Below are 24,214 nucleotides of genomic sequence, written 5' to 3' on the forward strand. Positions count from 1 at the left end.
GACCTTAAATCAGCTTCAGCAGAGCAGGTACTCCTGGCCTCTTACAGCAATTAGTGTGTGTTTGGATTAGGGATTATTTGCCATTCACTGGGTGACTTCACCTGAGTGTATGAAACAACTGATTCTGCCTGAAGGAAATAGAAGCTGCTCTAAGGTCATGAAAAGATGTGACCACTCCTAACCTGCAAAATATACCTAGAAAAAATGGGATTTTAAGAAAAAATAATGAGTTGGTCACACTTTCACTAATCAACCTAATCAAAGGAAAGACAACAGCTTTTGGCTGAAAAACAAATCCTTCCTGGAGAGTGATGCTTGAGCTGTCAGACAAGTGACCTCTCTTTTCCCCTCAATCAACCCACTTCCTTCAGTTTATTTGTTTTTCTGTTTTTAAATATTGATGTCCTACAAAGCTTCTCGTTGGAAAAAGCACATCTGACTCCTCAGCTGTGCTGCCTTGGGCTGCAGCCCTGTCAGATCACATCCAAGAAGGCTCAGTTTGCACTGGCACATCAAAAAGATTTCCCAGGCACTGTGGAGAGCAACACAGATGATTCAGTGAGCAGCAAAGCTTCTCCCCAGATCAGTAACCACCCATTCCTGGTGCCACAGATTTTGCAGCTGCTGCTGCCTTCTTAGCAGAGAATCAGGACTCGGATGTTCACCACCCTTCTTCATTGGATGCCCCATCACAAATCAGCCCCTTGTCTAAATCAAGAGAGAACCACTGGTGTCACATATTCTTTTGCTGAAGGAGAAGAAGGAACTAGAAGCAGAATATCAAGCTGCAGCTGGAAAGAAAGAGAAAATATAAAGCCTAGGTCATCAAAGCAGTTTTAAGTGTCTAGTTTTAGATTACTCATCAAGAATCCAACAAAGTAACCTGCACCGACTAAGATACAGTGGGAAATCTTGGCATTTCCTCAGCATTTTCATGAGCAGTTATTTACAAACCACTGCTGAATCTGAAATAAAGTTAAAAAAAATCCTGAAGAAGAGTTCTCCAAAAGAAGATGTCCTTAGAAGGGATATTGCTGGGAAAATGTGGATGACAGCAGCACTGGATGCTCCCTGGGGAACCTCAGGGGTGCAGAGGCAAAAGCCAGGGAAGCTTTAGCTCTACTCATCCACAGACAAAAAAATTAAGGCTTGAAAGTGAGGAATCTCCTGCAGTTCTATGCAAGGATGGCAAACAAGGGTTGTGTTTGATAGATGAACAAGGAAGAAATACTGTGAGCTGAAGCACTTTAAGTTTTCTTTTTGTTGCATAGGTTATTCTGTTTAGAGGGAAAATGAGGAGCAGACTCCTGCTAGTACTTCAAACAAGCTGCCTCAGAAAACTTTCAGGCCAGGCTGGAAGCAGGCCTAAAAATCCAATGGGACTTGGAATTACAGAACATCCGGATGAAAATCAATGGACATGTAGCATTTTATACTGAAAACCTTGAGTAAATCAAGAAAAAAAGAAACAACAAAAAAACAGGTGCCTTGGAAACCACTTTCTTTCACCACCCCCTAAGAAGAACAACTTTTACTGCATGTGCTGTTATAGGAAACATGTTCCAACCAGGAGGATCTTAAAAGCCAAAGAAATGGTACATTTTTCTTTCAAGAGCAGCAAGTTAGTTTTCCCAAGACCCTCAACAAATTTGTCCTAATAGAAAAGGAGCAAATCTAAATTTTTCTTGTTTTTACCTGTGTTCTTCCTTCTCCAAGTACAACATCCGTTATTTAGAAATAAAACAATCAAAGAGGTATAGCAACTGGTGAATGGAACCTGGAAAATCTGACTTTGCTTTCCTGTCATAGATCAAAGAACACATGAACTGAGCTGTCTGCAAAACCAGTTCTTTGTGCCTGCACTTTCTAATGACAGCACAGCTTGTCTTGTCAACTCCTGCCTTACAAAACACAGAACTTTCCTGCCCAAACAGTTTTGATCAGCAGAAGAGTTGCAGAAGCGTTTGCTGTCCTGTGGTAAGAAGATACAGAGCTCTGCTCTTCAGGCTTCTCGGAAACATGAGGAAAACATAATTTTTCTTTATAATTGGATCTTCCTATTTGTCTTTCAGTGTTTCCATTTTCTATTTTTCTCTATCTTCCCTCTACCCAGACTGCATCAAGTTTTATTTCTTTTTCATTTTTAGTATTAAGAAGTTGTTTTTGTACTTCAGCCTCTACAAAGCAGCCAGGATCCTGACTGTCAGCAGCAATGTCTAGACACTGTAAATCCTTAAACTCAAAGCCTTTGCACTTCAGAGAGAGAAATGCAGCCCCCAGAGTAGCTCATGTTTTCTGTGCCCCACTGTCCTCCTTTTCACAGCTGAAATAAAAGTGATTTCTGGAATTGTGGCAAAAATTCAATGCAAAAGCTGAGAGCCCACAGAGCTCACTTTGAGCTGGGATGCCCATCACTGGCTTTTGTTGCACCAGGGTCCAGCTGCAAATGTTTAGAATGAAGAGGAGGTGGGAATTGGGTCAGAGCAGCAAAACAAAACATGATCTGAACAGTTTCTCTCCCCTCACACGAGCATCTCAAGCAAGAAATTTTACTTGTCAAAGGGAAAAAGCAAAATACATCAAGAGATCATTTGGGAAATTCTCTGTCTCCTTCATGTTTGGCTCCACAGCTGTTAACTTCTCTACATCAGCTTCAAAGTCCCCCACAAGAAGGTGAAAAATGCTGAGTATAAAGTGCTTGTGCACCTTATGGGGTCAGATATCACAATGATCATATCACATTTTCTGGACACGAAGCCTCCACTGATGTCAGGGTAAGGAACCACAAACATGTGGTTGCCAGGGTTAGTTCAGAGGTGCACCCAAAATGCAAATCTAGACAAAAGCTGAGGTAGGTAGCCCACTGGGCACAGCTGATTTGCTTTAATAGGTGTTGATTACACTGCTCATATTGCATGAAATTAAAAAAGCTTACAAATGTTATGAGCCATTACCCTTCCATTTAAGAGATCTTATGACAAGTTAGCAACATCTAATGAAATCCTTTTTAAAATGCCATAGGCAGTTTCCATGAGATTTTGCTTTGAAGTGCAACTTGTGGAGTTACTTTTGAAAGTTTGTTTACATCAGAGCTTCCCTTCTTGCACATCTTTGGGATGCTCTGATTTGGAAGCTGGTGGGATACTTCAGCTCCCTGTTGTGCTCTCAATGTGGGGCACACAACACCAGCTCCTTACAGAAACAACCAGGAACAGGCATAGCAGGATTTAATTCTGTTATTTGTCACAGTCTTTCAGCCAGCCTACAAAACTCCCTGCAAAATTCAAAGCTGAGAGACTTCTGACCAATTTTACTATGAAGGTAAAGGGAAATATTTTCATAGTTGCTGCAAAATTTACTTAACTTTCACCTCTTCAGCACTCTGGAAATATCACAGAGCCACTAACTGGCCCCAGAGTGCTGGGGCAGCCAAGGTTCAGACTGAAGTAGGCTCTCTGGATTTCATTGCTTCAGAATGAAATTTATTATTGGAGAGCATAGCAGTTTTATAAATCCCACTGGGCACTCACAGCCTACTGCTGTCCACAGACTCAGATCTGCTTTGGACAGCGATGGCAAAAATATCTGTACATCAGGTGAGGGCGTTTTTGCCAAAATGATGCCTTCTGCAACTTGTTCTTCACTGAGGCCCCCTGACTGCCAGCTCTCCTCTGCTGATCTCTGTCTGAGTCAGGCAAGCAAGACTCAAACTGACCCAGCTGAGAGACAGCTACAGCCCAAGAATATTGGAATCTAACACAGCACCAGAGTGGTGCCACAAGGATGATTAACAAACCTTCCAGGGAGGACTGGAGATGGCCAGGCATGGCTGCAGGAAGCTTGTTTGTCTTGGCTGTGCCATCCACAGCAACCTCGATGTTTTTGTCATCTTCTGATCCAAAACTCAGCCAAAGCAAGCCATGAAGATGCAGTCAGAGGAGGTGCTGCAGAAGTTGATCTTGGGGAGTGGGAGACTTTTCTACCTGAAGCTACAGTGGCAGCTGAACTGCCCCAGAGGCCAATGCCAGGAGACCAACAACTGCAGAGCTGGCAGGAGCTCCCACAGGCTCAGATGTGTCACAGCATGCAAAGAAGATTCCTCTCTTCTCTGAAGGACCAGGCCCAAGGGAACAGTGAAATGCTGGGAGGAGCAATGGCTGCAGAGGTGGTGGGAGCAGGCAGGGACAGCTGAGTGATGGCAGCATGGAGAGACAAACTGCATTTCCTCATTTCCACCCTGTGAAGGTTTCAGTGAACATGCTGAAACCCTTAAGCACTTTTCTAGACCAAATCACCAGGAAGTAAATCAATGTCCTTTTATTTCTCTGTGAACTTTGACAAAGGAAGAAAAGGAATTATTCTGCCTTCTCCCTCAAAAAATAGCAACCTGCTTTCACGCTATCTATCTAAAAGCTACATTTCTACTACCCAGTTTGAGCCCCATACAAAGTTGCAATTATCTTGCCATCTGCTTTCCCTTTTTATCCAAATTAGTATGTTATATTGCTTATAAATATGTATTTACGGCTACGAGGCAGGTATGCCCCACTGCGGGCACATGTCACTGTTTAATCCAAATGCATGGTTTATTGTTTTGCAGTCAGTATTTTTAGCTTGGAGGCAGGTATACCTGCAGAGCAAATAATACAAAAGAATATGGCCATTACAGAAGTGCTTCTGTGCTTTTAAATTATAGCACTTTTATTCCAGAACTGAACAGTGAGACAAGTACATTGGCAAAATAATTATTTATCACTCTTAAAAGCTTCCTTTAAAATTTCTATCATTCAAATACTGGCTGGGGAGAATGCAAAGGACAGGGAAACATATTTTATGCACTTGCTGGTCTAGCTTTTATGCTGATAAGAACTTACTAAACACCAGTAAAGGGAATAGCAGTTATCAGCCCTAATTCAGAACTGTGAATTTTTCAGGCCAAACAGATGCCCTTGCAGAATCCCAGCCAAGTGTTAATGACAGCCCCAGTCCTCCTTCCACTGAGTCACCACTTATTTTGCATGGCTTCAAATGAGGGCAGGTTTGCTCCAACAACCTGAGCAAGCACAGCACTCTCAGAGACACTCCTTGCCACACTGAGTAGGACAGGGACCTCTAACATGCCCCAAAGAAAGGAAAATAACAAAAAGACACAGCCCTTTGCCTCAGGCTTTTCTTTTGAACTATTTTTTTTTTTTTTTAGCTGATTAAAAATAAAAGGAAGCAGACCTTCACCATGAAACCAGCTACATACACTAAGAGATCTCTTTATAAAGACACTTGAAAATCTCCTCAAAATCTATTCATTTTTCCATCCCTTTATATCTGTGCAACAGCAGAACCTGGAGCTCCCCCAGGTAGAAAGGTTGGTGCCCACATTTAGCTGTGCTCCCAGACCCATCAATAAGAGTCTGAAAGAGAGCTGAAGGGACAGGACCCCAGTCAAGTGCTTCTCACTGAAGCAAAGTCAAAGTTGTCAGGCAAATCCATACTCTTGTCTTTAAAAATGCACAGTGTAAAAAAAGTAAAGCCCAGGTGTAAACATTTGCAAACTGAGTTTATTTTTTTTCCTATCTATGCACTTGAAATGAACATTGAAAGGGCAAACCCATCCTAATCCTATCATGGCAATGTCTTTCTCTGCTTCCTGAAACTGAGATTATCATCTCATTGGTTGTCAGACAGCTCCTGAGAGAAGTAATTCACTGGATTTTCCTGTGTAATCACAGCACAGGATTTTATTTCTGTTGTTATCTGGATGGAAAATGCACACAGCTTGTTCTGTGTCTTGCCCCTTTCAAGTTACTTACAGACCTGGATGCGCCAGGCTTCAAAACATCCCAACTGCACTAAGAAAGCTAAATCTGGGCTAACTCTAAATTGCAAGCAACTTGCTTCTCAGCAGCTCATCTCAACACAGGCAGGAAAATTTCCAGTTTTAAATTTCTATTCCAATTAAGGCAATGAAGACTGAAGTCCCCTAAACTGTTGCCACTACTTTCCAGGACATAAAATTAACGATTCCTACTGCTGTGTACAACTTTCAGTCAAAGTTGGTCTGATTTATAAGCAAGCAGATGGTTCACACGATAGTCCACAATAAATTACAACAGTTAGAAAGACAGCTACATTTTGAGAGTGACAGTGCAGCTGAGCTACAGATGGGTTTATAGATGACCCTTCCAATTTTTAATAATCTTCATAATTTATCTGCAAGTAAAGAAATGTGAGAATTCCTAATGCACCTCCTTGACTAAGAACAAATCACTTTTATTTACACAGGCAATACTTCATGGTCCAGTTATCTTCTTAATTAAAGGCAGCAAGATGCTCATGTTCCATGCAAGTGGCATGGAAAAAAACACTGCTCAGTGTGCAATATGTTCAGCTGGGAGTTCAGGATGCTCTCAACAGTCTGGGAAAAGGGAACACATCCATCTCCTTTCTTTAAAAAGGCTACACCCTCTCCTCTGCATAAAACCTGAAGGGATTTGGGGGGGCACTCCTGGGAGGGTGAGGGAAAAAGAAAGCAAATCTTGGGGGTGTCAGATGCAGAAAGAAACTGGCTGGAAGAAGCTTTGAGAAGTCAGTTCATGTCAGTGGTTTCTCTGCCTGGGACCAGACCACATCCATCCAATCCTTCTGCTAAAATCTGCAATTTCAGTTGGAAGGAGAAGCACATCTAAGACAGCTCCTCTGTCTGGTAAGGTGATGAAGGGAGCAGGACCTAGCAGGGCTCTTCAAGGCACAAACTACAGAAGCTCAGAGATGCCCACCCAGCAGTCTCCTAGGATGACATTTGAGGGCTTTTCCTCCTCTCTAACCCCTGATCTTCCCTTCCAGCCAAATCAATTTGAAAAACAAATACACTTTTAAGTGGAAATTCAAAACTATCACTAAAACAGAAGGCAGAGCTCCTAGGAAAGCAATTCTGTGTGTAATTTTAATTACCAACTTCCTGGGATTCAAGAGATGCAGCAAAGGAGAGGCACCAGTGACAAATTCAAGCTTTCAAGAATAATCACAATTCCCATTTTGGAGGTATTTTGGCAGGGATTTCCCAGCTCTGCAGCACATGGGGGAGCAACACCACAGAGATACAGGAATGGGAAAATCCAGTACATAGAGCTCATGGGACTGAAGCCACTTACACAAGAAGTGATTTTTCCCTGCCCTTTCCAGGCAGCAGCAATGCTCCTTCACCCACTACGCAGAACAATACTGAAGTTAAATTTGTTGTGTTTATTCAAGAAAATAAATTAAATTCTTCTATAAATAACCAGAATCTAAAAGTTCTTTGGTGTTTATATGAGACCATTATTTATTACTGTACACATCACTTAGGTTGTTTAATTAAACATATGAAAAATTGTATGTGTCTGATTATTCCTGGGATGCTCTTTACTATGTTATTTGTCATATTTGTTTCTGCTACTCTTCACATATTTAAAGCTGCATTATGCACTTCTGAAAACCCAGAGAAGATCACTCTAGAATTAGTATGGATGTTCATCTGTTACTGAGCTCTGAGTTTGGCACTTTATTTTAACAATATTCATCAGGTTCAGGAACTGCTACCACACTTCCCTCCAAGACAACACTAGGTCATACTACTGTTCTTTAAAAAGATCCAGTGTTGATTATTTAACAATATTTTTAAATATCCTGTAACTGTAAACCTTTGATTGACTGCAGTCCTTTCATTTGCTTTCAAGAGGCCAAATTCACACACAGCACAAGAAAGCAGAAGTTATCTGAATGCAGTAGGATCTCTGCTGTTGCCCCCAGCCCAAAAATAATTCCAGGGTTACCACAAGCAGCCCAAAAGCCAGCACAGGCTATTCCAGTTTATTCCAAAAGCCAGAGGAACAATGTGCATGGTTTGTGTAACTGTGTGGTTGCCACAGGTTCCAGATCTGCTCCAGATCAGACCTCCTGGCTGGCAGCTAACAGCAAAAACCTCCTGGATGGGGATGAAGCCAGGAACACACACAGGCCTTACCTTACACTTCTTGCTCCTTGCATTCAGTAATCTGTCAATGGTGTGGAAATTACTTTCCCAGCCTCAGGAAAGGCACACCTTTTGCACTCCCTGATGTATTAAAATGTAGATCAATATGATAATATGAAAACAGTAAACTCCCCAGTAGCAAGAAGTAGCTCTCACTTCTCTTAGCAATCAAGTATTATTTCCATCAATGTAACTAGAGAAAAAGAAATGTAGGTAGTGATTTGTCAGTCTATTTATCAAACCAACTGCTGCACCTGGTTCCCACATATTTTATATTAAAAGGTGAATGACATATAAGGTTTTACAGGTTCCGTTTTAATTCAGGGCTGAAAGCATTTATAGATATGAAGGTTTTCTTATTAAGTTTTCTTCCTTAGTTATTATGCTTGTTCAAATCAATTCCTAGCCATCTTACAGAGGTTACAACCTTCAATAATTAAATGTGGTATCGTATTGGCTGTTTTGTTCATTATGCTCCAAGTTCCAATTTCTACAAGAGCACTGAAATGCTGAGATAAAAGGATGTTAAGTTTATTTAATTAGCTATCTGCCATTGTTATCAAAAGGGAAGGTTGGTATCTGACTCAAATTAACACTTCAGATCAGGAAATAAGACAGATTATATCTTCTGACACGGATCCTGGAAACTCTGTAGTTGCTTCAGTTATTTTAAAGCTGCTCAGAACATACAGGATTGCATTAGAAAGAGCAAAAGTCACCAACAGCCAATGAAGTGCTGCTATGAAAATGTTATTTCAATCACACTTGGGTTTTTTCTCATTTCCAGTAGTTAATATTCTTGCCACTTTTGTCAGGGAGTCACTCTTAGCAGCATTGAATTTTAACTACACATAATTTTAAACCAACATGAAATAGGACTGAGTACATAATATGGGGTCATTGTGCTAATGAACAAGAGATCAGGCCCTTGTGCCAAGGCACCATCTCTCTGCTACCCAGAAAAGCTGTAACTGGTTAAAAGTGAGCTGAATTTCAGAACTGCCATCCCTCTGCCTCAGAAATAACAGGTCCTCCAGTTGAGGGCTGTTTAGGATTCACCTCAAAAGAAAACAAAGACAGTGTGAAACTTCAGAGGTCCTGGAATAGTTTTAACTGTGGCTTACACAAACCAGAGCCGTGGGCATTAACTCTGGAACTGCCCAGAGGATGCAATGTCTGGATGAAGTCCTCAAAGCCTGGCTCCCTGAACTGCATCTGTCTAGAGAGGCCAATGGCCAAAGCAACTTCTTCAGTAGCCACATCACCCTGCCACTTCATGGTTTCTTCCTGTTAGGGCTACAGAAACAACCTTATCCTTTCCCAAAAACTTACTGGTCTTGATCTGATTTCTTTGGCGTAGAGAGGTTTCAAGAATTCTGAATCTCCTTCAAGCTTCAGACCCTTTTCTGTGATCCTCAGGTTCCCCATTCCATCCTGAAAGACAGTAAAAAGAAACAACCCTATTAGTTACAATTACTAAATTCACCAGGCTGCCAATAGCTGATTTTTTTTTTCCACTGATGATAACATGTATAGCACTGGGAGGCACTAGAGAATGAAATTACTTGTGTTATCCTTGTAGCTCAGTTTCTGTGCAAAAAATATTTCTATTCAGAACTATCTGCAATGCCCCCCAGTAAACCATTTACACAGATGAAAGATGTTCCTTTAAGCTAAGTCATTCTCTACTCACAGAGAGGCAGTGATGCTCTGTGTTAAAAGGAAATTCACTTTAATATGCACTGCCTGCCTTTATAATATAATAATATAGCTGCTCATTCATAGCAAATCCCTGTAAAGAGTGTCTGATTAATATCTGTACAGATACACTCACACAGAGGAGAACTGTACTAAAATATATTTCACCTCTGACACACGAAAGTTCTAACTTTTATTAAGATGAGGGATTTATCTTCACTTAGGCTATAATTGCTTAGAAAGGATGTGTAAGAAACAGTGTGGGTAGGGAATTGCACAAGTACATCTATAATCAAAACCACATCAAGTGTAAGGTATTATTTCCAAGATTCAGAGTGATTGTCAAAGTTTGCAAGGATTGAAGTAAACTGTTTTTTTCTGAGAAAAAGATGATTTGAAGAATACCTTTTCGCAAAAAACTGACTGAAATCACCAGGATTGGAGAGTAACACGAGTATCTCCATGCCTAACTCACAGCTGTTTTGGGGATTTTATGGGAAAGGGGAATGCACATGGGTAGAAGGCATAAAAACATCAAGAGGAGACCAGGAAAATCCAGGAATACCACATGTATTTGCATCTACATCTAGCATGCTTTCCAATCCAGATGCAAAAATGAAACCCCATCTGTCTGCTTCCTCCTCCTCCCACTGCAAGAGCACCTCCAGCCCCAGATGAGGAATCAGTGTCTCTCCAAGAGAGTGGAGATCTAACCCAGGCAGATTTCCATGAACTGCTGCCAAAAGGCCTGAATTTGGAGGGATGAAAATCAGAGACATCGCACGGCTCAGCAGCAACACTGGTCACCTGCCAGAGTTCTCCCATTCCAAGAAGTGACATTCCCTGCCAAGTTAAGACTGTTCTTGCCAGATCCTGGTGTCTTGTGAACAAAGGTGATGATGGCTGAAAAAGTGACCGCTGCCATCTCATTTTGAACTGAAGGCTGTAAGCAAATTGAGAGACAGATGCTGGAAATGCTACTGAGATGGGTCATAAAATGCCACTCCCCACATTGGTTGGCCCTAGGTGTAAAATACTGGCCTATGAATTCTGGGTTGATGGTGGCACAGAAGGGGTTCATTTATCTCAAGAAAAGTATGGAGAAAAATGAATGAAATATGGTTATGCTCCAAAAAGCCCAGATTAAATTTTGATAGCAGTGTACTTTGTGATTTGAGCGAGCAGGAATTATTACAGCTATCTGCAGACCCTCACACATTTTGGGCTGCTAAAAAAAAATCTCTACAGTTTTGGTTTTTTTCCCAAAAATAGATTATCTTAGTAAGGTTACAAGCCCTGAGGGCTTTCACATAGCAATGTCTTCTCTGGTTTTACTAAGAAAAGCAGCAGGTCAGGCAAGCTGTGTGCCCCAGGCAGCTGCAAGAAGGACCAACTCTGTGGACAGCGATGCTGACCCCTCCAGGGTTTGCTCCTCAGCTAAAGTGGGACAATGCTTTTCCAGTATTATGGACCCAGGGATAAAAAGGGACATGTAAAGCCACCACTGGAACTGTGACAAACCAGAAATTTCCATGACTCACGACTCTGTTCTGTTGTAATGACACAGACCCAGAATCCCACACTGCTCTTCTCTTGTGTGTTTCTCTTTCTCTCCTTCATCCTCTGTCTCCCAAGTGTGGTCCAAAGGACTTTTACATATAAAAATGAACATAAGGGAAGTTTAGCTGACAGCCAGCAGGTCCTACACATCCCAAAAGAGGTGTCAGGCCTACGGGACAAGGTACTACAACCAAAACACCAAGGGGACATTTGATTAATCAAAGTTGGTGTATGCTCTTACAAACCCACTGGACTGGAGAGAAAGAGGCATTTCCCCATGCTTCTTTCTCAATCTTCGAGAAAAAAGCAATAAAATATCAATCTCAACCTCCACCCCTGCCTCACCTTTCCCTCCTCCTGCATCTGCCATTAGCAATAAAAGCTGTGCCCACCACACATCCCCTCTCGAATTCCTGGTGTTTGGGAGTGGATCAATGCTTAGCACTGTCATGTTTCTCATGATTAAAGCTGACAGTTTTTTGTGGTGACAGTCTGGGTCAGCAGGTGGAAAAACAAGCAAAGGTTGTACCCTTTTAACAAGTATCTTGGCTTCTTATAATACAACCCCTAGAAAATTATATTCCTCTATTATTTTCCATTAGGAAAAAAAAAAAAGAAGCTCACAGGATTATACAGAGGTCCCAAATTACAAATACATTAGAGATAAATCATTGTTGGAAAGACTACTTCACATGTTGTTTTGGATAAAGTACCTTCATCCTCCCTAAATTATATGGTTTAATAACAAATAAATGTCATATTCTGCTACAGAGAATAGATATGAAAGTTCCTATGAAATTTCATGGGCTGTGACCTATAAAATGTAGCAGAAAACTGCCTAGAGTGACAAAGACCAAGATGTTTTATTAAACACTGTGTCTGTGATTGGTATATATCCTTATCTGCCACTCTTCTGCTTGTGAATAAGGAGAGCTATTGATTATTTCATACTCTGCCATCTGAAAATCATTGTTTCTCTCCTTTTTACTAACAGACTCCTCAGCAGAGGGAATGACTTTATAGTTCAGGCACAAGCCAGGTTCGTGGGAGCTCCCAGGAGGCAAGCTCCAAACAGGAGGTACAGAGTTGGGAACCTTCCATCACCACCTGCTTTGAATTTTTCTTCTTTTTGGGAGGGCATGGCAAAAACTTTCACATCAATTACATCGTTTATGCCCTCTCTCTTTTTATGCAGTGCCTTGTAGTGGACAGGCATAAAAATTTATGTGCTATTGCTGACTGCTCTGGGTTGAAAGGGGATAGCAATCCTGAAACACATAAATGTCATTTTGGTGATGCTGAATGGGAAAGGAATTTTGGATTTTAGTAGCTTGAGAAGCATCTCATTTTTACAGCCAATTATGAATGATGGTATTACTGTTAGGGGAAGAGCTCAGCATTGATGGTGTCTGATCACCAAAGCTCCCCTCTACCTTTTTGTGGCCACACAGGTGGATAAAGCCCAGCTTGTGTTTGTTTTACTTTTTAACAATTTGGGTTACTTTAATTTTATTTTTAATTGCAAGGCTGGTAGCAGGAAGATCCAGCTAACAGAATTAGACAGCCACCCTAACCAGAGACATGTAACTCCTGTGGTAAAGGATTAAAACTGAGAGTAGGCTTAGATTAGATATTAGGAAGAAATTAGGAGTGGTGAGGCCCTGGCACAGGGTGCCCAGAGGAGCTGTGGCTGCCCCATTCCTGGAAGTGTCCAAGGCCAGGCTGGATGGGGCTTGGAGCCATCTGGGGTACTGGAAGATGTCCCTGCCCGTGGCAGGGGGTGGAACATGATGGTCCTTTAGATCCTTCTCAACCCAAACTTTTCTATATTTCTCCAATAAATACCTTGATTGGTACTGGCTGCACTGATCTGGGTTGATTCCACACAGGGGCAGGGGGAATTTTCAGTGCTGTCTCATTCATGGGCAGCTTTGTTAGACCAGGCTGTGCTCACGCTGCAGCTTAACCTACTCAAGAACCAAGGTGATGCTGACACACATTCAGTGTCCCTTGGTGCCAGGATCCTTTGTCCTTTACAAACATGAAATGCAGCCTCAAACTCTTCTGTGCTTCCTCTCCTGGCATTGCTGAACAAATTTCCTGTTTATTGAGGCCTTTCTAAGGATTTTAAGGACACTGGTGACGGGTGACAGATTGCTCCAGCTGTCTGCTGGCCACCACCAGCTCCAGTGGGTGTTTCCCACTGGTTTTCCCTGCACCTCCATCCTTTCCAGTTTTCAGGAGAATAGCTGGCAAGGTTTGTCTCTGCACAGCAGGTAAGCATTTATTTTTTTTTGCTAGGAATAAACTGAAGTTATGTTCAGCAATGTCCTGTGGGAGAGAATTATCTTTGGAGACTGCTTGTGTCAGATGGCTGAAACACCTGATTATCGTTGCTTGTATTATTGATTGCTGTGCTCTGCATTGCTTCCAGATATGTGCAAGTTATTACACAGCTCAATACATCCAAAGTTAGGAAAAAACCCTCAGCAAAGGCAAGTGACCTCATTTTTTTTTTTTTTCCCCTCCTGGGAAGATATCTGTGCTGTCCTTTTCTCTCTGACTTGACATTAAATGTTTCCAGATTCCAGGTATAGAACACATCACTGCCAGTTCTTCACAGCCTCAAACTTGTTTTAATTGCATCTGCCCTCCCTCCTTCTCCTCATTTTCTTCAGCTAATTCATCATCTTAATAAGGATCCCAGTATCCAGCTGTGGATCAGCAGCAATATTTTCCTATGGAAGCCACCTACCAGCAGCACCAGTCCTATGAAGTTAAATCTGGTTACACAGCCTGGCCCAGAGCAACAGAGGTAAGATATAACAGAGATAATGTGTGAAAATTCCTTCCTCTGCCTTAAGACCTTGCTTTGAGACCTCGTGCACAGACTCAAGTCTGTGTGGAAGCAGAGAAAACCAAGGCAATGTAGCATTACACAGCATCCAGGACCTGTGTGCACAGATCCAGGATTACCTGTGGATTGTACTGTGAGGTTTCATGTCCACAGCTGCCATCATCTCCCTCTTCCTCTGCTTCTTGACCTCAGCTGTCCCTGTCTGATGCCTTACTGGTGGCATTTGCCTCTAAAGGTGACAGGCCCAGGGCAGGAGAAACTGTGCTGAGACTTCAGGGGGTGAAGGAAGGTGACCCTTTGGATCACTGTGGGACAGAGTATATCCTTCTCCAGGGAAGGAGGGAGATGCTGGTGAAGCACAGCTAAAATTCTGCAGCTATGTGGTGCACTAAAACCACATTATAAATAGAGCAAGAGCAGCAATCACTGCTCCCTGCAGAAGGCTCCATCCAGAACCTCACGACAGCCTGTGAGGAGACACTAAATAATCTCTGCTGCTGCAGCCATCAGTCGCAGGAGACATGGATTTAAATGAACACAGACCAGCTGTGGGAGTCACCCACTGGAAAAATACCTCTGCAAGCTGATGTTAAAGTTGTATGAGCTCTGTCGGCACTTTTAGTTCCTTCCACGGGTATGAAGTTATTTGTGATAGCTACAGGAAAGGCAGGAGGTTTCTGGCTTGTGTAGGAATTTTGTGCAAGCGCAGGAAACTGCCTGCAGACCATGATGGTTAATGTAAAATTCAGCCCAAACAAAGCCCTTGCAAAGCTCAGAGCCCTTCCTTCCCAATGCTAACTCCTGCTTTTGTGAGCTCCTCTGCTCACAAAACTGCAGAAACAGAGGCAGAAATGGAGGAGGATACACCAAGAAGAGCACAAGAGCTGAGAGGACATCCTAGCCACAGCAATGAGATTTGATGCAGAACATTTTGGCTTCATTCCCACCAGGCTCACGAGATTAGGGACAGCATTAGGGATGATTTCCATGTGCACATTCCCACAGCACCCTTCTCTCTCTGTTCCTTCCTCACTGACCAGGTGCTCCCGAGAGCCAACACCGTTTATGACAAAAGGTACTCAAAGAACCCCATGAAGCTCATGTGGAAGGGAAAAGACACTGATAAATTTGCTTTAGTGGAGATTAAGGAAAAAGTCTTAATGAGCAGGAGGAACAGGCTCAAATGTGGTTTTCCAATTACTGTTTCAAGTAAGCTACAACTGACCAAAGCAACTAAATCTCACCAACTGAAACAATTCCAAACTAGTGTTGGAATAATTTCTAAACAATTCCTTCAGCCAGAGCTTGAAGAAGGCTCAGCTCTGGATTTACTTCATAGTGCTGGAATTACTCTAGGCAGGAGGTATTACTTTCCAAAGCAAAGTGCTAGTGAGCTTATTCAAAGTATGGTCAGGTGTGGCACCACAAAACCAGGATTTTGAGGAATTAAGCCACCCCATCTGAGAGTACATTTTGCAGGGAAAAAGATTAGCAGACCTTCTGGGGAAATGATTATGAATCCCAGCATTGTTACTACAACTCAGCCATCTCATGCAGAATTCCTCTCTAGGGTAATGATTTCTCTTTCCACTGGTACAGCAGGGAAGAGATGGAAACTTGGCTTTCAGTCCTCCAACTCCTTGTTACAGAGCACTTTGGCACTGCAGCATTATAAAATGAGCCACACTCTCTTGAGCACTCTTCTGCTTTTTTTCTCCAACACAAATAGTAAGGTTTCACTTCTTACCATCAACACACATTCCAAATGTGTCCCTGGAATTCTCCATCTTTTTTAGTCCAGCTCATTACCATAATTATGCTAACTAAAAGGGAAAAGTCCCATCCTGCAGAAATTTGTGCTCACTCAGAAGTGGGAAAAAAAGATTTTTATACTCGTAGGAACAAGCAGCCTTCTAATGCAGTGATTTAATAACAAAATCAGCACAGAAACTCACTGATGCACAGGGTGAAGAAAGAGTTCTTATAAATTATGGCCTAATGCTCCTTAACTATGATAATCTGTCAATCACCAAATGAAGGATAGAACAAACACTTCTTTTGTCAGACTACAGAGATCTTGGACACAAAGTCCTCTGTGGCATTGCTGCTCCAAGTTACACCAAGGCTGATTGGACTCACTCATCTTTACAGAGCTGGAAGAAGTTTCCAGGGAAAAGAAGGAATTTTTAATGTTTTTCCCCTTTATGTTAGTGGATCCCTTTTGTGCTCTGTCCTTACACTCTGAAGTAAGATTTTTCTCACTAATACAGCATTTAGCAGTTCCCCCCAGCAGCAGTGAAGCTGCAGATTAAGGCCTGGCAGCGTGAGGAGGAAGGCAGCAGCTCTCCTGTGGTGTTTCTGAAGGTGAGCTCAGAAATGGGGCCAATTATTGGGTCACTTTTGTCTGATGTGAAGATGCCAGAACAACTCAGGGGCACGAATCAGAGCGTAACACCAGGTCTGGGCAAAGAAACGAGGCCCATGCAAACACACCCAAAACTCACCCCAACACCCAAGAGAGCTCAGAGCACAGGTGAAGAGAGCCAGCAGGGCTGTGAGCGCTCCAGCTCCCATCCCTCAGGCTGTGATGATGATCCCATTTGATGATCCCATCCCACAGATGGATTTTCAGGCTGTGGGGACACGACTGGAGCTGCACTGACCCTCCCAACCCCACAGATGTGTGAGAAACTCCCTGCCATGACAACCCCAGCCTCCAAAGGGAGTAAGCATGATGTCAGTGCATGTTTCCAGTTGCTTCACTCACTCCACTATTACCTCCTCTGTTTCCAAAAGCCAGGAGAAAGCCGGGTGGGCGGGGAAAATATTTTCAATTTCAATATTTTCAATGCACCTCAGTTAATCACTGCTGAGCCCCCACTTAGCCAGTACCAGGCATTAACTGATGAGCCTGCACTTGCAGATAATCACCCCGTGCTACCTCTGCAGTCAGGGGAGAGAAAATGGCAAAAGGATTCATCTAGAACCCAAATCACTCCCTGGAAGTGCTTCTTACTCACTGCTGTGGGTGAAGTCACCCTCAAAGGTGACTTAGGAATTTTCTGGTTGCCTTTAGATTGCTGCAATAAACCTGGAGCTCAGTGCAAAGTGCACTAAAAGTGCAACAGGACTCCAGAAAGGAAACAAACAGGCTGTCAGTCAAACCAATAAGCAGATATCATGAAATAAAGTATATTTAAAAAACGTGACTCCAACTATATCCACAGAGTGTCTTCAGGGATTATCTTAATGACTTTTTGATTTTTTTTTAATCAAGACTCATACTTTCAGTAAGAGACGGGAGATAGAGCGTGTTCAATTTATTTACACAGGTAGGTAATTTCCTTTAAAATAAAATTCTCTTTTTCAAGAGGAATCCATAGTCCCATGGTTAAGAAACTGCCCTCATGGCAAAAGAACTACCACTGAATTTTTTTAGCTGTATTTGTCACAAAAAATATATTATTTTGCTCTTTCACTATCAGAATATACAGAAAAATAATTTAAACTGTCTTCCAGACTTATCTACAGTGTGTCTATGACATTGATTTTAGTGAGAAAGGCTCTGGGGACAGCAAAGAAATGAGAGAACTGAAAGTGCTGCTCCCAGAGAGGCTGAAATAAGGATATAGCTTCTATTGCTATTTGAACAATTGCCAGTAAATAATTATTCATAGAGGAAAATATATGAGTATGTTTAGGGCCCCTCACCACCAGGAATGGTGGGCAAGGAGTGAGATGTGATCCACAGAGTGCAGCTATTGATTTCAAATTGCTCCATCAATTTACACCCACCTGGCACCTGGCCCTGAGGCAGCAGGAGGAAATCACTGATGGAAATAATGGTTTGGGTTGGAAGGGAGCCTAAAGATCATCTCATTTCAACCTCCCCTAGACCAGGTTCCCCTCAAAGGGGAAACTGAGGCACAAAGTCAGGTATCCACCAACACAAGGAATCTGTGCCAAGGGAAGCACAACCAAAGTCTGTCTCTCACAGCCTGTTGTGTGACAGCGCTGCAGCTGAGAAACCATAAATATCCTGTTCATGAGAAACAACAGGTTAATTTTAGCACCTTCAAATGCCAGTAATTCTGACTCCAGCTACTCTCTCATCTCCCTGCAGTGTGCATCCCTCTGCCTCCTTGCCAGAAGGTGCATCATGCTTAATGCCCCTTTTATTCTTCACAGCTTTCTAATGCACATTCAGAAGTGTTTACTAGACTAAAATCAATGCTGATTAAACAGCAAGGGGACTGGGAACTTGCTGGCCATCAACCCAAATCCAGAAGCCTCCTGCAAGACAGAACTTTCTGATGTAATATCCAAAAGTATCATCATGGTAGATTATACATTTGCAAAGCAACAGTGAGATAATTTTCCCACTGTTTACTTTCTGAGGAAAATAAAAGCAATAAGGCTTTTTTTTTTTTTTTTTTGGTATCCAGAACTCATCCGTGGGATGCTTTTAATTTCAAATTATTTATTGAGTGGGTGCTTACTGAGTCATAGAGGACTTTTTCTAGATGCCAAGAGACTCTCTTGGAATTCAGGAACACAATATTATGTGTGTGAAAGTCAGGTGGTTACCTGAAATAGCCAAAAATCACATGCAAAAATATACAGCTGGCATCAGCAAGTGACAACAGAGCAAGAGACAGCAGCTTTTTAAAATACTTTTTTTTAAACAGGGGGTCTTAAAGCCACAGGGAAATGATTGCTCTTACTGTGCTTTGGCCTTTAGAGAGCACAGCTCTGTGTGCCCCTTCATTGCAGAAATGAGTCTTCTTTGGGGATATTAGCATTTCCTCCTTATTCTGCTCCTTTTTGAAACATGACACCAGCAGAAACAAATGCAGTGACTCACAACCTGCATAGTTATTAATTTATCCACTGCATGCAACCTCACCTCAGCTTTAAAAATCTTCTTCAGCAGCACTGAGATTATTTAAATCACAAAATTTTTTTGAAATAAATATTAAGTATCTCAGATCTGGATTTCCTTTATAGTGAAAAACCTTTGAGCATTCCTGCAGGCTAAATGCTGCTCCTGGGCACAGTCTAGCAGCAACACCCTCATGAGTCAGAAGTGATGCTCCCTCCCCTCCAGGCTGGCACAGTGAGCAAGGGTGAGCAGAGCATGTGATGCCAGCAGTTTAAACACGTTGTATTCTCCACTGGGTGTCTGCAAGCTTTGGCAGAAGCTCCTGGTTATGCTCCCTGGGACCTCTGCAAAGAAAATAAACAAACCAGCACGGGAGGAGGCTGCAGCCCTTGCAGGGAGAGGCTGCCCCTGTGCTTGGCATGCTTGCAGGCAGGGAGATGGGAGACAGCATCAGGCTAAGTTAAAAAAAACGTTAAATTAACATTAAAATAATGAACTTGGTGAAATGATTTTGGTCAGCCAGTGCTGCTGGTTGGGAGGTGACAGCGATGCTCCTCCACACAGCTCTCTGCAGGCAGAGCAGGGCTGGCTCAGAGGCAGCAAGAGGCAACTCAGCTCTTCATCATGTTCCAGTCTGGGCTCCGAGGGTAACCAGGACTTTTCTTTACAGCTTTTTGGCTGTTTTGGCAGCCTGTGCTTGTTATTGCCTGAGTAAGATATTTCTTTCCACAGGAAAAGACCTCTGGGGGATAATGACACATCATCACCAACTGCTGCACTTGGTTAGCGACCAAACTGCTGGAGAAGGAACTTTTACCCATTAAAAGAACAACAAGCACAGAGCCAAACATGCCGAGGCTAACACCTGCATTTCCCTTAGGCTGTCCTTTGCTGAGCATCCAGACCTTGCCTGCAGTCTGCCTGAAACCAGGAGATTTCAGTCCCTCCCTGCACATCTGCAGCTCTGCCCAGGACACGGCTGTGACCGGAGCTCTGCACCTCTGCCACCTCCTCCCCTTCCATCCACCTCAACCCTCAACATTTTCCTCTCTTGTTTTGGCTTTCCTCGCTGACCTACTTGACAACGTTAGTGAATTTAATCTCAAAGCATTCAGGGATAGAGGGCAAAAAATATTTTTCCCAGGCTACCGATAAAGAACGGAGTTTCAGGGAGCTTAAATGGCTCAATGGGACATTTTGGTGACCAGAGGAAATTTAGAACCCTATGATAAATTTGGGATATTAATGTAAGAATAAAGTTGAACTGCTGGAAGCAATATCTTATTGACAAAAGTGCTAGAAAGCTGCAAAGGTAATAAATGAGGAATTGAGATGGATTACTGGGGATACACTTTTGAATGTATTACTCAATGCCAGCTGTCAGGTACCTTGTGAAGTCCTTACATGCTTGGGTAAAATACTGCACCTATAAATATCTTCCCTGAATGGGACTATTAATTAGAGTAACTGTGCTAAATGTGGTCAGTGACTTGTTATCAAGGCAGAAGTACTAGTCCAAATGTTAATTATTCTAATTGGTTCTTTCCATTCTGTCTTTGTCGACGCTGTAAAAAATGTATAGTTCATAGCTATGGCTGTGGCTACATATCATGGCTCTTTTCTCATGCAAGGTTTATTAAAAAAAAGTTCAATTTGTTCCTTTCAGATATTGGTGGGGTGTCAAAGAAACAAGCAATCTTAGCAACAGTGCAATACACTGCATATCTCTAGGAAATCCTCAAAAAACATCAAAAATAGGGAATAAATGTCTAACATGGGGAATGGGACCAGCTCACCAGAATGCTTTCCTATGGGATGCTTTCTGCTTTTTCTGCTTTATGAAACAATTCAAAAATTATGAAATACCTGACAAAGACTGCTTACTTTAATTGATGTTCTAAACTACTGTAGGCTGTAGGAGACATTCCTGAGAAAACCATGTTTATCCATCTAATGCTTAGAGATTATGTCATAATGTTTATTCCCACCATTTGTTACCAAAAGCAAGCAGCAAATGCTGCAGGTCAAAATGTCACACAACTTTGTCAGAAGTCCTAGAATTTCTTCAAAATGAAAGACATTGCCTAAATACAGGGTATTTCTAATAAATGAAAAGCTTGTTTAAGTATTTCCTCACAGTCAACAGCATCCTTTCCAAAATAAAAGATAAAAAAATTCCCCAAAACCCCACTGTTCTTATAAAGAGGCAGTGGAAGCCTTTGTAACTTGAAAGACTTTTTTAAAGACTAAGCTTGAAAAGAGCTGAAAATCCTCTCTATATAACTTAAGGATAGTTTGAGTTATTTTGGGCAGAATTTTAATGTTTGTGAAACGATGAAAGAAGCAAAGGAATATCTCAAAAGGCAGACTCTACTGAAGGAAAACAAACATTAAACACTAATTATATAGACACAGGGAGTATTTCTACTGCTCAAAAAAATAAACAGAAAGAAAATTGGGATTCAGCTGCAACTCATTAACAACCTGTACTTTCAAAGCTTATTGATGTGTCTAGGGCAAATATTTCATAGAAATATTGAAATTTACAGTGAGGCTATACACAGCCAAAAATATAATCTCTGACTCAAACTCTCCCTCGTTCAGCATTTCTCTGATCTAAATTTTTTTTTGTCTCAGCTTTTTCAACTTTTCCATATCCACTATGAAATTCTGCAGTGAGTTTGTTAAAGTCCTGCTAAAGGTTTTGTTTTTTTTTTTACTTTCATCCTCCTCTGTTACAACCATGAGGGAAGAAAATCTTATGTAATTTAAGATAATAATAGCTTCACTTAAATATCAGACTAAGTATTTCTGGAAAAGCATTGGAAAGTAACATCAGTAAATAGAGAAAATAGCAGGGTATAAAATTCTTATTAGTAATTAATTTGTCTCTTTCAAGACAGCTCCCTGAATGACGTGCAGGTAGCTGAAATGAAACACATTAATTGTGTTAATTTATTGCAGAATTTAACGTGGAACCTTTACCTTTTCAATTTTTAAACAAGTCCCAAAGAGAACCCAAGGTCACCTAAAACAAAACTTTGCCACCTCTGAACTACCTTGTTTACTGTGACATGAAAGAGGACTCTGATAAGTGATTTTTTTTTTTCCCCACACCATAATTTGTGGATCAAAAGGAACTGAGTCCAAACTTCTGGACTTCTGGACGGATCCTTCCAGCTGGAAGTTGACCCAGAAGCTGTGCAGAAGTGTGGAATGGAGAGATGTTCCTCTCAGGGAGCACAGGCACCCCTCCCCACGGCCACACAGCCTCTCAGGCTCTGCAGGCTCAGTGTGGACACATCCCCAGGGCTTGGGCAGCTGCCTCTGGGTGGCTGCAGCCCAGTCTGAGGTGACACACATGTGGCCCTGCCCAGTGTCCCCAGACACCCCCAGGACACAGGAACCTCCAGCTCCATCAGCGCCGCGCTTCAGAGATCTGGGCAAGCGACCTCGTGGCTCCCCACAGAAAACTGCACTGCACAACACTGTGAATTCACCCACAGGAGCTGCTTCATTTCCTGCAGCTCCCTTGTCATGCTTTCATTACCTGCTGGCCTTTTCCAGTGGAAACACTTTTACTTAAAGAAGGTTATGAAGAACAAATGCAGCCATCACTGCAGAAGCGAGCCCAGCCTGTGGGTGCAGGGAATCTTGCAGCAGTTTCTCATTTACACTGAATAAACTGACATCCTCTTTGCTGAATCATCAAAAATATTTCTTTGCTTGCACAATATCTAATTTTTAATGTCTCTTTTTTTTCTGCTGGATCTTATGCTGGCTTTCTAAAGAATTTCTTGCTTGTTGGAGTAAGGTAGAGATTCCTAAATCACTGAAAAATACAGTCTTGTTTACTTAACTTTTGGATAACGCAAACAACTTACATACACATTTACATTTTAAATTTTCCTTTGGCTATTGAATTTGTACATTATTAGTGCCTTGTTAAGCTCTCCATAAATCTTTCAGAAAGAGTCACTTAAGTCTGTGAGCTCTCCATGTTTTGGCTCCCAGCAGTGTTTGGGACTGCGTTCAAATATTTGTGTTCTTCAAGTTCCAGGAAAAATCTTATCTGTCCCTATAATCACCCAAGGAATTTTGCCTAAAACAGCCTTTTATTTTCAGAACAAAGAGAAATCATTTGGCAATCAGTTTCTCTTTCAACTGATGGTTCAGTGGTTCGCTGCTGCCTGTATCCAAATCTGGAAGAAGCTGACGTGGAAAAGGGGAGCTTGGCACTGCTGAAATGGCCTTTCTCCTCCCCACTGAATGAAATTTTGGTGAAAGCCAGCCTCCAGTTTAGTTCAATTAGTTCTCTAATGCAACATGAATTCCACCTCATAGACTTCAAACTCCTGTTTATTGCTCACGTTGTTTTACAGAGCCACAGTTAAGGAAAGCTTGTGCCATGGTTAATAGGGGCAATATCTAAAATTGGTGTAGCCATGAAACATCAACAGCTGCCCTTGCATTGCTTACAGAGTGTCTTTCACTTGGAATGGGAGTAGAGATGAATGTCTGTGAATTCAAATTCATTAATGGCCTTATGTATCCTGGTGTGGACATTCAGTGGATGCTTGTTCAGCAACACAAACGGGTGTGTGTTTAATTGTGGTTCATTCCAGGCTGATCCATTAACTGTTGTGTGTCTTCCCAAGAATGCACGTTCATTAACTGCAGTTAATTACTATTCAATTACCTTGAGTTATAATATGGCCCTAAACACCAGTGCAGCCAGACCCCTGGAGATTCCATGTACTTCAGCCATTAATTAAGCTGTACCATGTATTGCTGGTAACTGACAACATCTAGTTTTGAAATAATAACCTCATAGCTATGCTTAAACTGTTTCTTATTAGGATTTTTTCAAATCTCCTATATGGGGTAATTGGAGTGATGACATTTCTTCCTTGCAATAAAGCACACTTGGTTATTATTATTACTGCACTTGGCCAAAGATGTTCCATGTCATCATTTTTTTTTTATACAACCCATTTATTAAGATGGAAAGAACAGCTTATATTTGACTTGATTATCTCAGGATGATACTCTCATGATGACAGACATTTTGTAAATTTTAGGGGGGGGATTATTTCCTTTCCAAATGTTTTTAAGATTTTTTTTGACAGCCTTTTAGTACAAATTTCAAACCAAAACCTTACCATTTTACATTTTGATATTTATAGCTTCTGCTAACAGAAAGGCAGCA

General features: G+C 41.8%; 1 protein-coding gene across 4 annotated transcripts in view; it reads right to left on the reverse strand.

The window, feature by feature from the left end:
• SGCD (sarcoglycan delta) overlaps positions 1-24,214 on the reverse strand; it is a 316,209-nt gene that overhangs the window by 66,314 nt on the left and 225,681 nt on the right. For all 4 annotated transcript variants that reach the window (XM_058848579.1, XM_058848580.1, XM_058848581.1 and 1 more), the window contains exon 4: positions 9,341-9,442. In XM_058848579.1, coding sequence (XP_058704562.1) covers positions 9,341-9,442 — 102 coding nt within the window. The remainder of the gene's footprint in view (positions 1-9,340; positions 9,443-24,214) is intronic.

This window comes from Poecile atricapillus, chromosome 13 (assembly GCF_030490865.1).
Source record: "Poecile atricapillus isolate bPoeAtr1 chromosome 13, bPoeAtr1.hap1, whole genome shotgun sequence".
Classification (NCBI taxonomy): domain Eukaryota; kingdom Metazoa; phylum Chordata; class Aves; order Passeriformes; family Paridae; genus Poecile; species Poecile atricapillus.